At 42.7% G+C, this 16,274-nt stretch overlaps 1 protein-coding gene across 1 annotated transcript in view; it reads left to right on the top strand.

The window, feature by feature from the left end:
* Positions 1 to 13,902: 13,902 nt before the first annotated feature.
* ITPR1 (inositol 1,4,5-trisphosphate receptor, type 1) overlaps positions 13,903 to 16,274 on the top strand; it is a 166,336-nt gene continuing 163,964 nt past the window's right edge. Inside the window, exon 1 of the mRNA XM_009330621.1 lies at positions 13,903 to 13,994. Coding sequence (XP_009328896.1) covers positions 13,903 to 13,994 — 92 coding nt within the window. The remainder of the gene's footprint in view (positions 13,995 to 16,274) is intronic.

Raw genomic sequence — 16,274 nt, 5'->3', positions numbered from 1 at the left:
CGCTCCTCTCCGCGGGACGACCCGAGGCCTCGGCGGCGGAGTAGCGTCTCCGCTCCAACTTTCCCCGTGTTGTTCCTCTCGTACTTGAGGCGCAGTTGCGAGGGACGTTTCGCGTTATGTAAACGCTTGCGAGCGCTAGTGGGGACTTGGCTGTGGGCGATCTTATTCTTAAATGGTCAAAAGCGGGGCAACTGTGGGTGGATATTTCTGAGGGTCTCTGTAACTGGTCTGACAGGCCAAATATTTAGCTGTTTCCTGGACTACAATAACTGGACTTTAGCGGGGGGGAGGAGGCACATGTGCATTCCCCATATACGTGAGATGTGCCGTAATTCTGAGCGGGTTTAGCAATAATTGAGCTTTCAGCATGAAGACGTGGTTACGCTGGTTGTTTTGGGACTGAAGACTGCCTTGTGGCTCCTCTGACTGTGCAGGAAGGCTATGTGTGCCTGTTGCTCCACGGCCCCTCGTTGTGTTACCCTGGGTGTGGCGGGGCTTTGCTGTAGAGCTCGATGCCGCAGTGGGCTTGATGCAGCGGCGATGGCTTGGGGTCGGTCAGGCTTTCCCCTCTAGTATAAAACATCTCTGCCCCATGTGGGTTCAGTCTGGTTCACAGCAGTTTGTATAAAAAAACTCCAACAGGTGAACGGTTTGAATTACTGCGTCAAATGTATTGCCTTACGCACCGTGCAACAGTTCGCATGTGCCCGCTCAACTGCAGATGGATTGGGCTGTGGTGTTGCTGCTCGCAAATCAGGAAAGGAGAACATGGCTAATACAATCCAGATCCTTGCCTTATGAAGATTTAGTGACTCGAAGTCGTGTGTGGAGTAGTGTGCGTGTGTGGTAGCTGTTCGTTTTATTTATTAATGAGGGCCAGTACCTGTGCGTGTGTTTTGTTTCTTAAATGTGCACTTTGTTATTTGCCTTTGAGTTTCTTTTCCTGTGCTCGGAAATTTGCCTGGTATCCCAGGACTTCCAAACCTGTTGAGCCAAAAGACTCGCTGACTCAGAGCCCAGTCCAAAGGCCCACATCTGAATTGCTTTCCTCACAGGGTTCAGTTGCGTGAGTGTGGGATGCGATGTGAAGCCAGTATCCACTTCTTTTCCTCGGTGGTTTCTCTGTGGCTAACGGGCTACCAGGCACTGGATTTTTGTTTGTTTACTTTCTGAACCTCTACTTTAAGCCAGTTTCCTTGCATAGCAAATATTCCAGGTTCTAAATGCTCAGTGGTTTTGCTGGTGTAAGGTCAGTGCCTGAAACAATAACAGTATTGCATGACTGTAGCGAAGCATTGGTTGTCCAACACTGGTGGTTCAGTGAGTGGAGAAAACTGGTGGTGTTGATGGGGCCAAAAATTCTGGTGTAACAGGACACTTGACAAAACAAATACGAAAGTTGACTGCTACAGAAACAAGTGACTTGAAATGGTGTGAATGTGTAGTGGTCAGTGTGTGTAAACCAAAAAAGGAAATGTGGAAATGAAAAACACAGTTCCAGTGTCTTTTCATAACAAGCTGTTAGAGGAGTGCTGTTAAGTAAGCTGTTTGTTGAGCTGTTTATTTCTAATGTGTTATTTAAGCCATCTTTTGTTTGTCAACAACAATTTTTTTTCTTGTTAAAATACCTTACTCCACCATGAGATTACAGTGTTTGCTTAGATGAGTTTTTTCCCCATCTGCTTGTTTTGCAGCGTTGATTAAGCCTTGAAATAAGGAGTGATTTGGTTTCCTCTTACAGGGGTTCATAAATTAGGAAGTAAACAAACAGCAAGAGTAACTTTGGTTTGCCTTTGCAATTGTGGGTGGAGCTTAACGGTGGGAAATAGTATTTTTTTCTAAGATTTGCTGGTCCTGGACACCATTGTTGGAGGGTGGAAAAGGCCCTAGTGAATAACACTGAAGGTGTGAGCACTTGGTCGGTGCATTTCTTTGGTGACTGTTGTTGGAGCTGCAGGTCTGGTAAGAACAGCTGGATGGAGGAGGTGTACTGGGACTGATAAACAAGGTGGAGGGTGGTGTAAATGACAGCTATGGTATCTGGTTGTAAACAAAGGGTGTAATGCGATCTTATTCATGGCACCATCAATCCTCTCACATCACCTCAACAAATCCATGTTGGTGTGCGGTAGATTAGAAAGTGGAAAAATCAAGTTCAAGCAAAGAAATAATCTCAAGTCCTGGCAGCTCACAAGTGGCATTGCAACTTAGAGGGAGACTTGCAGACCACGATGTCCTGCTGTTGTGTGGTGTGAGGTCTTGGTCTAATTTTATAGTAACCCTTCTTGTAAAGGCAATGCGGAATGAGCATGACAACGTGGCAGTGTGAGAAGATGGCCAGTCACCTGCAAGGGTGGCAGATTTTGGATGAAATGTGCAAGCAAGATTTCAGCTCCTCCAGTACTCTGTGTGTGCGCCAGGGGAAAGGTAACAGTCCGGGTCGCTGCTCAAATACCTACTGGTGTGGTCCAGAAGCCTATTCTGGAAGCAGGAGCTCCTTTCAGCTGCGTCCTGTAAGATGAGCTGGTCTCTCCCGATAAATTGCTGAAATGGACAGTATTGAGGTGAAACATCTTTTTCGGTGCTATAAAGCAGGCTTAAAACAGGACCCAGGTATCTGGAGCCTTTGTCTTGCCCCTGCCCTTCGATGAAGCAGTCAGAAGAGCAGGTGTAGCCCGTTCTGGTTGTTTTGTCGACTGTGCCGTTCCCCTCTGATGCTGTGTGTGGTAATTCTTCAGTGCATAGTGTACTCCTTAGGAGTATCTGATGTGACAAGTTGCAGAGTGTACTGGGAGTCTTTGAGACATTGTTGCCCCATAAATATAAGATAGTTGTAGGATTATGTCTTAAAGACGGGAGGAATCTCAAGATCCCGTGGGAGGTGGGATGAGGGTAGTGGCTCTGTAGTAGCTGGTAGACGAGCTGCTCGCTCGCCCGTGGGTGAGTGTGAGGGAAGGCAGCTTCACCAAAGCAGTTTATGGAGACCAGAGGAGTTTAGAGGTAGAAAATGGTGTGCTGCTAGAAAGTTATGTAAATGTAATGCGACCGTGGTATTAATCCAGTTTCATAAACGCCTTACGGTACATTCCAAATTAGTTTCTTCTGCTGCTGAGATAGCACCTTCACTAATTTCTGCTGCTTCAGTAGCCTGGAGCCTTTTTTCTGCTGCTTTTGTGTGATAGTACAGAAGATGAGTTAAAAGCCATTGAGCAGTTTCATATAGTGGCCTGTGCTGGGCACTGACAGGTACTGCTTTACTGGGTGCTGTAAAGGAGAAGACTTGAAAAGCCAGTGGGCAGCATCTGCGGGCTGCTAAGCTGGATCCTATCTGTGTCCATAGCTATTCAAAATTATTCTTGTGGTCTTCTGCTGTGCATCTCCCAGAGGCTGCTGCGGGAGGCAGGATGCCAAACAGCATGAGCTTTGATCTGGCTCAATATTCCTTTCTGATTTCTGTTCCCGACGGACGCTACAAAAGCACTACAGCAATTATTGCCTGGTTCTCCGTCTTGGCACAGCTGGACGGTGGCTGGGTGTGGAGGCAGAACTCTTTCCAGGGTGCTGCAACTGCTCATTAGATTGGCAGAGGCAGCCCCAGGAAGCGTGTGTTATTCTTGCTTGTTCTGTACCTGTTGAGAAAGTACATTTCCAAGTCTTCAGAGCAGTTGTGTTTTATAGGACCAAATTCTTTTGGGGGAAAAAAATTAAGATAAAATGAAAACTACAGAAACTGTAATTCAAATGAGGAAAGCTTCAAAATTTAGCTGTGGATTCTGAATTCAGAAAAGTTTCATTTTCATAGTTGTGGTTTTGGTTAAGCCTATCAAAACTTAGATCAGAACTTATTGACAGCGTTATATTGAGAGTAAAACATCACTTCAGATCTGGGCAGGTTAACCTTCTAGAAAGAAAAATGTGTTAGAAACGCGCATGGAAGTATGCGTTATTTTGCTGATTTACAGCTTGTGGCGATGTAACTGCATCTTCACATGTCAGAATGTGAGGAGTGTTGCGGAAGGCTGAGTGTTCATACCTCACTGATCTTTTGGCTGAAGAGGTTATCAAAGGATGGTGAATAGTTCTGAGAAAACTGAATGCCAGATGAAGCAAATTTCTGGGTTAGGATGTTAGATAATGTTTCGGCTTTTGAAGTAATCTGATACTAAGCTATAAGGAAAGCAGCTTGGATGCTAGATCCTGATGTAATGATGTACACAAACAGTTCATTCTCTCCTCATCCCTGCCGTGTGCAAGATGTCTGCAGTCAGAAGGCAGTAATCTCTGTGTGTATACATGTAAGAAATTTCTGATCACAGTAGGCCAAAAAATGGCTACTGCCAAAAGGCTGTAGTTTGGGGTTTTTTTAATTTCTGGGAATTGTTTAGTAGCAGTTTAGTATGAAACTTTTGCAAACGTTTCTTTTGTGCCTTGGCCCATCCTGTCAACTTCTTCAGAAATTCAGAAATCTGCCAAGAAGTTCTGAAGAAAAAAAGTTTTGATTGCAGTCCAGATATGTCCTGTCTGCATGCCACTTCTTCTCCCTCCGAGAAGAGATGCATGGACACAAAGGCAGATGCCTGAGTTGGCTGATGATGCTTGATCCAAAGGGTTAATTGAAAACTTACCTTACGATTAAAGTAACCCCGCAGTCCTTGGCCACTCCTCTGTCTGTAAGGGTCAGTGGATTCAGTTGCTAATGCTCTTTATGAGATAAGGTGGTACAGTATTTTGAACCTTTGCTTCAGAAGAATGACTCAGACTTGCATTCTAGAAGATTACTGTTGGGGGGCAACACGTACAAGTCAGCTTGGGAACTGGAGCTTTCATCTGTAAAGGAGCCCAGCCCATTGGGTTTTTTTAGATCAGCAGGGCTCAAAGTAGGTCCCCTGGCCACCAGTGGTTCTCCACACCTGCTGATCATGTGCTGGTAGTGGCTCCTCCTCTTTGGCTGCTTGTCACAGGCACTTAGGTTTTAGTCTGCAGACCTGGATGCCTGCTGAGGTGTCTAGGAGGGAAGAGCAGCGAGCTTACCCTTGTAGGGGTTGCTGCATCTGGAAGACGAGAGAAGACTTACAAGCCTTCAATAGGAGAGACTTGCTAGTGGAAGAAAAGCATTAACTTTATTGCCGGTGGGGACCCAAGGCTACCAGGAGACATCCAGCAAAGCCCAGTCGTGGAAAACGACACCAGTGCCACCATGGAGGCCAGAGAACCCCCACCAAGGTGCGGTATTGGTGAAGGGAGAAATGGGAAGTGTAGGACATGGGAAGGGTGAAAGTGTTGGGCAAGTAGGGTCAGAGGGAGATGAGCAGATGCAGGCGGATGAAGGCTAGTGAGGCGGACAGACAAGGAAAATACTTTGGTAAATTTAGGGCATATTGCATTTGGTAAAGAGTGTATATCTTGTGAGGAAGGAAGTGTGGAGGCTCGATGCGAGGAACTGGGCTGTAGGAGACAGACCGTTCTGTGGTGAAGCCTCAGCAGATATATGGCCATGCAAAATGAAATTGGGACTGTTCTGTACCTTCTCCTTCCCTGGCCATTTTTCTTCCTTGGCCGAACTCCAGTTGGTGGTATAAACCAAGCTTGCTCTCTTTCCCCATGACATTGGTTGCCCTGGTTCTTTTGGCATGTTCCAACTCTCTCCTTCTAATAGAATTATGCTGGAAAACGCAGTGTGCTTGTAGGGCTGACGTCTAAGCTGCCTTCTTCCATCAGGGTTAGAGCCAGTAAGTATGAACTTCAGTAAGTATCAGCTTCAGTAAGTGCCTCTTGCTTTTAGTGGGAGTAAAAAGATGCTGTCAGGTCATACTTGGTTTGAAACAAAAAATGATTTTTTTTTTCCCCTTGACAGTGTATCTTTAATAGATTTTCTTTTTTCAGCTTTCTGCAGATGCCTGTCAATAGGATCCGTCAGTTGTGTTTCTTACATCAGTCTGATGGCTGCTGTATAAGATATTGCTGTCAAAGTGTGACTTCTACCTAGCGCGTTGTTACGAGTGTGTTACTTTCGACCTGATTTTTCTATGACTAGCTTGTCTGGTTGCACTGGGCAAATAAAACAAAATGCAGGCACTCTTTCTGAGGAGAAAAGGATGTTGTTCATGTTTGCTTTCCTGTATTGAGGATTTATTGAGGTTTAGGTTAAGGAAATGAGTTACTCTTTCTCCCTTTTCCTTAAACTGACTTGTTGTACCTATGAAATAGTAACTTCTCAATAACTTTGTCATTGATATGGTAAAAAAAAAAAAAAATTATCTGTGGGGTGGCAAATAGTATGAATAGAACATAACTAACTTGGCCATAGTCTTGCTGTATGAATTTACACACCTCTTCCAGCTTCCTTCAAGAAAAGGGGGAAACGTGTGCTTGGTTAGATGTGCAATGAGACTGAGTTTCCTCCTGGGAGAAGAGGGGCAGTGTGGACCGGTGGATGGGGATTCAGGAGACCTGGATTCAAATCTGGGTTCTGAGTCTGTCCCGCTGTGTGTCCTTGAGAAAGTCATAGCGCTGTGCTGCTTCCTCCTTCCCCTCTTCCACACCCTTCATCTTGCCTGTTCAGACTGCAAACTATAGAAGAATCTGCTGCGTTATAAGCGTTAGGAGGAAAAATACTTTCTCTGAGAAAGTGTGTTTCTCCTCTTTAATCTAACGGTTGATCGAATGACAATTTGTCGGCAGATAGCAGGCTCCTGGACATGAAAGGTTGCAGTTAAATGGAAAACAAGATCATGTGGTAGATAAATGTACCATGCTGATTTTTTTTTTAATGTGTAATCTCTAAAATGTAACTACATGTGCATAAAATTAGTAGTGCTGAACCCTCTCAAAACCTAACGCGATTCCTGAGCTGCCTCCCACTGCAAGTGTGGGAGGGTGAGGATCCCGACGTTCGAGATGGCGTGGCTATGGGTCCCCTGTGCTGTTGTTGTTTTCCGCGTGCTACGAACAGCGTTGGTGGCTGAGAAACTGCAGGATTTGGCTCGGCTGTTGGCTTGGTGCTCAGCTGAGGAGTGAACGCACTTCCCCGAGAAGGCCCGCTCGGTGCGCGGCACTTATCCCAGCTGCCTGTGCTCTGCTACCCAAAATCCGTTGTATTTGTCTTTCCCTGGTGTGTGCAAAGAGCTCCTTTTAGATTTGCTAAGTCAGGAGCTTTGCAAATGACAGTGCTTTGTCCTGCAGCCCCAGAAGAGTGATTATTCACTAGATGATCTTTTAAATAGAGCACTTCCTCTTTGCTTTGGCCGTTTTAATGGGATTCTTATGAATATTTCTCACAGCCCTCAGGGATGAAACCTTCCTTTTTTATTGAAATAAGAATGAGAAACATCAGGTTTCGGTTTCAGTTTTTAAAAACTTAGCTGCACCTGTAAAAATAGATACAGAATGCTGGGTGGGTGTTATCCAAACAGCCATGAGAAATGTTAGTTAGGAGAAACATTGAATCAAGCCTATAGGGCCAAAGTTTCGGCCAAGTAATCTTCTTGTAAAGTTTGGATTTACCAAATTATTTAAGTATTGGACTTTCACTTAAATCTAGGGAGTCAGAGTTTGGGTGCATTTAAAAATTGTTAGCTTGCTTGGCCTAACTTACAAATATTAAGGACCCAATTCCATTTGTTTCAAACACACTGACTTACCTGGTCTTGTGGGTTCTCAGTTGATCAAGTCTTGATGTAATGTTACCGATATCTGTTAATTTATGGACGATTCTTCAAATGCATGGCAACAGCTTATGTCATTAAGCCGTCCTTTATGTTCGCTTTTTTGTTATCTCTCTACTCTTAAACTCTGATCTTTTTTCTGTTAAAAACGGAAGCGAAATTAAACTTTCACTGTGGAGTTTCCTGTCTGCAGGAATGAAGTTGAAGCAGTTAAGTACGGTTTGACATTCTATTCTTACCTAAACAACCTCAATAGTGAAAAAGACTTTGATAAAGCACAGCTCCAATTTCTGTAACGGTACATATAAAATTGCCAGTCTATTTAATTGAGCACTAAACCATAGTGAAAATATGGTAATAGAGAACTGAGTACATCATGGGACTGCAAGGCACAGCAAGGAGCTTTTTTGCTCAAAACAAACATCATTAGAACCATCTTTAAGTCATTTGATTTCCAGCAACTGGGATACAAACCTTCAGCAATAAGACATATTTGGTCTCGTTTATTTTACAAATAGGCTTTGCAGTTATAGGTTAAAGTATTAAAATCCCACACAAAGCAGACACGTGAAATATGGTATCTGCAAAATAGCTTCAGATTCTTTGAAAAGCCTTTCAGCATTAAATTGCTTGAGATGAGGAACAGCGTACTGCAGAAGTCTTGTTACAAACAGTCCCCATAAGGAGGGACTTCAAAAGGGGGCCTTGACTCTGCTATTCAAGGAAAGCAAACTTTCAGCATTGCTCTGAAGCCTGTTTTTTCTAACTTAGCATCAAGATCTAGATGAGTGATGGGAGAAATTAGCGTGAAATGTTTACAAAGCAGTTGCATTTCCTATTCTGAGATCTTGAAAAAGCAGCTGTCTCATTAAGGTATTTGATATTTAACAGTCAGTTTGATTTTTAAGTGTTTGCACTGTTAATTCTGCTTTAACTACCGTTATGAAATGTGTTTTCATGAGAAAATGGATTGACGTGTCTCAGAGCTGAATTTCAGTGACTATATCAAACTTATACTGGCTTCTTCAAGGCCATCAGGCTAAGCATATGATCTGCTTGTGCCCTCAAATATGACAGAGTCCTTCCAATCTTCCTGAAGGCCAGTGGAAACAGTTATGAGGGAGAGTCTGCAGAACTTCACCTTTGGTTCGGAGAGGAACCTTAGTGCTTGTGGTAAAGTGCTTTGTACAAACCCCGTCTAAGTGCTTGGTTTGCATTTCAAGATTGGTTCTGTTAATTGGCTTTTGCTATATGAAATGCAGCTTGTTTTGAGGATATGCACAAAATAATCTATAAGTAAGAATACAATACAAAATGAACCCTATAATTATGGCACTTTCTGTTCAGTCAGAAGACCAAACTCACAGTCTTGTGATACAGATTTGTGTTCACCAAAGCAGTGCAGAGTAGTAGGGGAAAGGCAAGTCCTAAAACTCTTGAGGTGAATAGAAAGTTTTCCTGGGTTTAATTCACTGCCTGCATTTAGCTAATGCGTTTTCAGATCCAGTCCCATAGAGCAAAGCTACAGACTGGCAAAATGACTTGTAAAGCAGTACCCTGCAATTCATGTGAAATTCAGCAGGTTTCTACATTTATTTTTTTGGGGTAGTTCCTTAAACAGAGACTTAATTATATTTTCCTGTGCAGATAAACTGTATATAAAACATACTTAAAGACGCACTAACTTTTATATACATAATATACATGAGGAAGTCATCACCAACATAATTAGAAGAATTCAAGCTGTCAAGACTTAAAAAATACTGTAAAATGTGTTCATCTTCCAGGTATTTTTTGATGTCTATGGGTAGATATAATCTACTTCTCAATGTACAGTCCACTCTTAGTTCACGTTTCATTTCTTGTCCTAAAAATTAAGTTGGTCAAAATTAGTCTTCAGCTTAGTGTTGCTGCTGTCAATATTGCTGCCTCGTAATACTTGTTTGGAGAAACCTGACTTGCTTTTGCTAGATTTCTATGCTAATATTGCCAAACTGCTATCGTTTCCTTATCAGAGTACTTCTTTATCTCTGATTTTTCAAGTAAGCTTACCTAGAAGGAATCTTGTTTTCCTCCCAGTGTTTAAGTGGAAGAGGATGACAATGCTCCATGGCCAGGACACTGCCGTGTTACGGCTGGAACATGATGGATTTCTTGCAGGATTCCTCCCTTGCGAGGGTGGGAGAATGCCATTAAAACTGGGATTGTGTGTAGTAATAACTGCAAACGTTCTCTTAGGGCTGTCCCTCCTCTAGTATTAATCGATTGCTCTTGGCACTGGCGTATCTAAAATAAATAAATTGCAGAGTAGTGGTTCTATTTGTCTACTGAGCACAATTGCTTTTTGAGCAGCGTGATTGTGCTTTTAGCTGTAAGAGCTGGGTACTGAGAGTGTGTGCGTGAGAATCCTCCTGCCCTGCGCTTCCAGGGGGCTTCTGGTGATCATCTCATGCCTTTGGCCAACGTGATGCGGGAAGGGAAGCATCCCCTCCCTGGCTAAGGGGATGTGCATGGATGCTTTGGCTGACACGTCCAGGAGGGAACCTGTTCTCTTAAGTCCCTGTGGCCTGCCCGTGCTATGAACTGTCGATAAATGTGCTGAGGTTGACAGATTTTTAGTGCCTCAACTTCTGGGTTCTCCAGCTGAAGATTCCCATAGAGGTCTGATTTTGGGGGGATTAGCGTGGTCAGCTGATGTTGACAGTCAGAGCTGTTTATACAAGGTTTTCCTACTGGGTACCTGGAAACTTTGCTCTTGAAAACCTTTCAGTTTTACTTTTTGTCTCAGATGTCCCAGTTGTCCTTCTCATCAGAGGTGGAAAACATTCAATTTGTGGTAGCCGATCATTTAGTCTTTAATGCAAATAATTGATCAATTAGTGGAGTAATTTTGTTAGGTGTCACAAGTCCCTTGTGAGGAGACTATGAAAGCAGCTTTGAAGTAAGCTAAATCAGTTTAGAAATTATTCTCTACTTGTAAATCTTGTATGTAAGGAGGCCTGTTGGGTCATTTAGTCCCTCACTCCATCTGCCAGTTCAGCATGTTCCTGAGCACTGGCCAACCTTAGAAACAGCATGTTTAAAGATAAATGTCAAGAAGACTGACTTCTGGTATTCCGTTATTAAAGAACGTAATAGATGTAGACAGCATTCATCATACCAGTTTTGACTGTGGGAAAGCCTTAGGATAAATAGGTGTTTTACAGAGAGGCTCACCCTACTTGGAACTGGCAGCATGCTTCATGAGAGCAGTGGAGGCACACTCCATCTGAGTATCTCCTGTTGCATTGGAGATAACATCATGCTGAGATTGGCATTAAAACAGTATTCAAAAAAGAATACAAGGAAGAGATGAGTGAGGACTTAAGTGCTAAATACTGCATCCCTGAGAAAAGCCTTAAAAAAATAAGGTTATTGTAGCCAGATCAACCTTTGTAAGTCTTAACTCCAGCAAAGCTGATGACCAGCAGGAAGCATGAGGAGCATGGCTCTCCTGTTTGGGAATAGGAGAGGCCGGGGTTCAGCGGTGCCGCAGGCAGCTTGCACCCTGAGGTGCACAGAAGCAGAACCTGACTCTGTAGTGATGGCTTTGCAAGCTCGCCCAGAAAAATTTAAAAAGGATCTGGTGAACAGACTGGCAATAAAATTTGATCATACTGTGTACCTGAACTACTTCCAGACTTAAAACTACCTTTCTGTTATCCATAACCATGTACTGGTTATAGGCAACATTGTTTTTATTAGTGGAAATGTCAATAAATTGCAGAAGGGCCTGTTTTAGGGGTTACACTATCACAGTACACAACATGGTATGTCGGGGTTACAATATCATGGTATACGTCATGGTATGTTGGGATCTTCCTCAGTGAAGAAAAGACAAGAAAATTGAGGCTATATTCTGGAAAGTAATGCAGAAATTTGATTGTCCATCCTTAGGCCTGGTTTTGGTCAATGGTCTGAGATAATTTTTTTTGCCAAGAAAAATTCTTCTCTTCTCTAATGGAAGTCAGTAATTTTGACCTTCACATTCTCTTGGGAACAGCTGTGGTGAACATCTGCCTCTTCTAAAGGAAAAATTATGTAGTCCAGTAAAGTAATCTCCCTCACACCCCAATTGGGATACCTTAAATGCCATTGTAAAAAGAGGTCGTTTGGAAGTATCTACATTTCTTGTTGACTTAGATACTTTTTGCTTTGGGCTATATTAATTTAGGGCTGAGATTAATTTTGAGGGCTTAAAAGCTTTTAGTATGACGTTCGTAGTTAACATCCAAGTCAGGAAATGAGGAAAGCTGAATTTCTAGTGATGCTAATTCAGTCACTCAGCATATTTCTGTATGTTTTGTGGCATACATCTTAAAATAGGTAGTGATGTTTTTCTGTCCACTTATCAAGGGAGAATGGGTACTGACTGTGTAATATATGCAGTGGCTGAAGGACTTGGCATTAAACAAGCAACCTGAAGCCAAATGGTTTGCTTCTATATGCACACAGATTTGATTTCAGAGGAGCATATGAACTTGGCTTGTTATCTTTTGTTTTTCCTGAATTTGTCTTTAATTGTACAGATGACACAGGGATTTACAGGCATGAGAATGTCTATAATGTGCTTTGACTTAATAATAATGAAAGTTGTTTTTGTTGCTACTACCACCACCACCAGTACTTTGGGGGTGAGGCAGTGAGGAGGGATAGCTGTTTGCAGCTTTTTAGAAGAAAAGCGTAGCTTCAGGTTTTTGCTTGCACTTTCATATCTGCAGTGCATTATCAACATCAACTTTTAAATCTCCATGAATCTGTCCTTGCTGAGCTACAGCCTTGCTTAATCAACTTGATCCTTAAACTTTTGGTAAACAAGATAATGTTCAGTGATAGGGAATCTTTATCCCCTGTACAATGTCAGGGCTCTGCTCTCTAATAAGCGTAATTTCCTGCTGCTTAGTTCTCCTGGTGGTAGACCATTTAAAACTGATTTGGGTGTCATGTCGGAGAGGGTGAAAGTGTTTTCAATTACTTTCCCTTAAATCTGGGAGTCTGGTCCTGGGCAGTGTTCACTGGCAGGGCTGCCTTGCAGAGCAAGTCACCAGCCTGCGAGAGGGAGCAGCTTGGAAGAGCTACGTTGCTGCCTGCTGTTTGAAGCCTCAAGCACAGAAAGCTATTTCAGTGTTTTGAACTCGGTGATCAAAAAGCATGGCTTAGGAGGATCTCCAAGAAACCAGTAAATGGTCTTGGAAAAGGCGTCTTTGAAAAATCTATTCAGTTGGGCTTCTTTTTATCTGGGCTCATGTTGTTTGTCTCTTTCTTTGTTGCTGTAGCAGATAGAAACTTGCTTTTCTATATTTATTTAAATGACAGATAGGTCCCGTATCATTTGGTCCAGGATTTGGGGCTTTAAAGAGAATGAGGATAGTTCTTAATACTGTGGAAGTTGACAACACTAAGTGGCTGTCTCCTCGGTGTTACATTTAGGCAGCCTATTTTAAAAACAGGATTGAAGTATTCCTGATTTCACAGGGATTTGGCTTCCTGAAACATACATGGTTTAAAGTATTTGACTCTGAAAAACCTTAATCTTTACGTTTTTACATGCAAAATCTGTTGTCAGGCATATTCAGTGGGTCTTCACCTAATGCTGTCTTCGGGACCACAGCTGTAAGCAGGCGGCTACCTCAGTGTTGGTCACGTCAATATTTTGACATGACCAAAAAATACTGACATGAATCATGTCAATATTTTACATTACAATTCCCACTAGCACCACCCCAGCACACCAGAGAACCTTTAAAAGATGCTCAAACCTACCTTTGATTCTGACGAAGAATCTGGCAAAGAAATGTGTTGTGATTTAGATGGTACAAATAATATGTCTTAAATGGAGGCAGCCCGCTCTTCTTCCTCCTTTCCCTCTCACCGGTGGGACGAAATGGGTCGGTACGCCTGGACTGAAATGGCTGCGAGCATCTGTTGGGACAAATACAGCTACCTGTAAACCAGTCCCACACCAAATGGGATGCCAATAGCTTCTTGTTTTTCCCTAGTTTATTTTTCTAAGCCAGTATTTCGACATGCTGTGTTTTCTTTGATACCTGAAATTCCACTGCAAGAACTTGTTCATTTTTTCAAACAAATGAAGAAGCGAAGGGTTCTATTGTTGTAGCCTCCAGTAGCGCATACTGAGAAATTCTGCCTGACAAATAGTAACATTGTGCTTTATTCTTCTAGGGGCAGTAAGCCAGAGATGACTGACAAGATGTCGAGCTTCCTTCATATTGGAGATATTTGTTCTCTCTATGCAGAGGGCTCAACAAATGGATTTATTAGCACTTTGGGGTAAGAACAGCTGTTCTCTTATACTAAAAACATCCGTAAGAAGGACTAGCAGAGCTCAATTAGCTATCCTGAGCCCAGGAAATACTGGCTAAAGCAAGGGAGCTTTATGTACAGATTTGGCCCTAAATGTAAAAATGGCCTGCAGCTAATATGGCAAGCTAGATGTCGGGAGGATGGAGAGTGTATCGATGGCTGTGGTGTGGTTTTCATGTACTTGGTGGGGAGGAAGAAGCTTGTCAAGTTAAGGCGTGGGTAGAGGGAATGAATGCAAGCAAATGATTTTCATGTTGTTGTCTGTCCCGTGTCCATCCGTGTGTCCCGTCCTGTCCCTCCCTGCCCCCCCCTGCCCCAGTCAGGAATGAATATAGGTCCCAGTCCAATCTGCTGATTGGAAAAAAGGATGTAGCATAGGCAATGTAAGTAGTTTAAAAAAAAAATAATTAAAAAAGAAGCCCTGAGCCAAACCATTTGTATACCACTAACTTACCACTATGACTAGTTTTGTCTTTTCTTACAGTATTTGAGGTTTCTCATACAAACAAAATTGTACTTCTCCAGTCAAAGGAGAGCATGTTTTGAATCTCCAGCTTTGCCAATGGCCAGCACCCCGGAGCTGCAGTGGGAGCCGTGCCTTGCTGGCTCCTGCCCCTGGCGTGCTTCCCCACAGAGCTCCTTTGTGCTTTCTTCTGCAAAGACGTCAGAGTAGGTGCTCTGTAGGAGAGTGCCTTTTAAGCAATAGGAAGTGTATGCCACTTCACTAAACAAAAAGTAGCCACTCACATAGGAAAAGGAAGAGTTTGCAGAGAAAAGCTGTAGAATTGAAATACAGCTCTGATAACTGACAGGGTATGTTTTATTCTGCTCAACTGCTGCCGAGGAGAAATCTCTTGAACCATCAGAAGCTGGCAGTGGAGCTGTGTACTGATTTGGAAGACCTTGCAGGGGGCTGGATGAGAAGCTCAAAGAGCACATCTGCCACCTTGTTTCAAAGCAGTGAGAAATTAGAGGGAGGGAAATAGCATGCATGACACATTGCTGTGGTACTTCAGTACTGAATGAGTAGCGAAGAAACAACCAGGAAGCTTGATGATATCGTGAGTGGGCACGCGCACAACATGCTCTTTCTCATTTCCAGTAGCCGTAAGGGCCTCAGGGTGGGTACAGTGACAGCAAATTTTTTGATGCCTACTGTCCAGATGCATCTGATAAATGGAGCTCCCAAGCAGGGTACAAAGACAGCATCCTGGTAAGTCTCTCGGCAGGAAATGATGGGCTGGAATCTCATCTGAGTGACTCCAAACTAACTTGTAGGTTTAGTCCTCTAGCTATTAGGATTCTGGAAAATAAGGGGGCAGAGAAGGAAGCAGACACTGAAGATGCACCATGATCTATTATAGGAAAGAGAAGAAAATATGGGATGCTGCCAGAAGGGAAAGAAGGTATGATAAAAGCAAGGGATGTAGTAAGTAGGGTTGGTCGAATAGTATTTGGCGAATGTATTTGACAAATTTCCCAGGTACTCGTCAAATATGACATGTACACTCTGCAGTATTCGATCAGCTGTGTAACTGGCCAAATACTATCTGCTGAAAACTGGCAAAACGAATTGAGCGATACTATACATTTGGCTATTTTTTTTCTTCCTAGTATTGAAGCAAGTTTGGCAGTAAATAATTCCAGAACAAGTAGAAAGTTGTTGTGTTATGTTTAATCCCATACAGTGCATGATGAACATTATGCAGTGGCTGTGGCTTTTGATGGCATTGCTGAGCAGATATTTTTCACCATGGGTAGTCCTTTTAGACATTACAGACTCTAAGCACATGTATTTTCTGGGTTTGATGAGATGTTCTCATGGCAGGTCTAAAGATCCCTTAGTGTTACAAGCATCCTCTTTGATTTGATTAGTACTGTTTTTAAGGTAACTGCATTATATAATGGCCACACATCTTCTGAGCCTAATTTAAGCCAGAAATCCCAATTGATATGTGAAACATGAAATGCATTATCATCTTAATAAGCCTTCATAATCAAATTAGTTTTGTCCCATATTTAATTTAGTCTTTGTCCTGGAGAAAATTAAAGAAGCAAAGGAAAGATTCAGTGTAATTGTACTCTATACCATGTGGAGTTTTGACAGTCTTATGTCATAACAACGTGTAATGACTTGTTCATGTGGTTAATGAAGGTTGAGAAACAGATACCACTATACATTCTAATGTCGTTCTAAATCTCTAGATTCCTATGACATGACTGTTGCTTAATCAGGACTTTATTCCT

This window comes from Pygoscelis adeliae, unplaced genomic scaffold (assembly GCF_000699105.1).
Source record: "Pygoscelis adeliae isolate BGI_AS28 unplaced genomic scaffold, ASM69910v1 Scaffold278, whole genome shotgun sequence".
Taxonomy (NCBI): Eukaryota; Metazoa; Chordata; class Aves; order Sphenisciformes; family Spheniscidae; genus Pygoscelis; species Pygoscelis adeliae.
The sequence above is the reverse complement of the archived record's forward strand: the minus strand, read 5'-3'. Positions and strand labels throughout refer to the sequence as shown.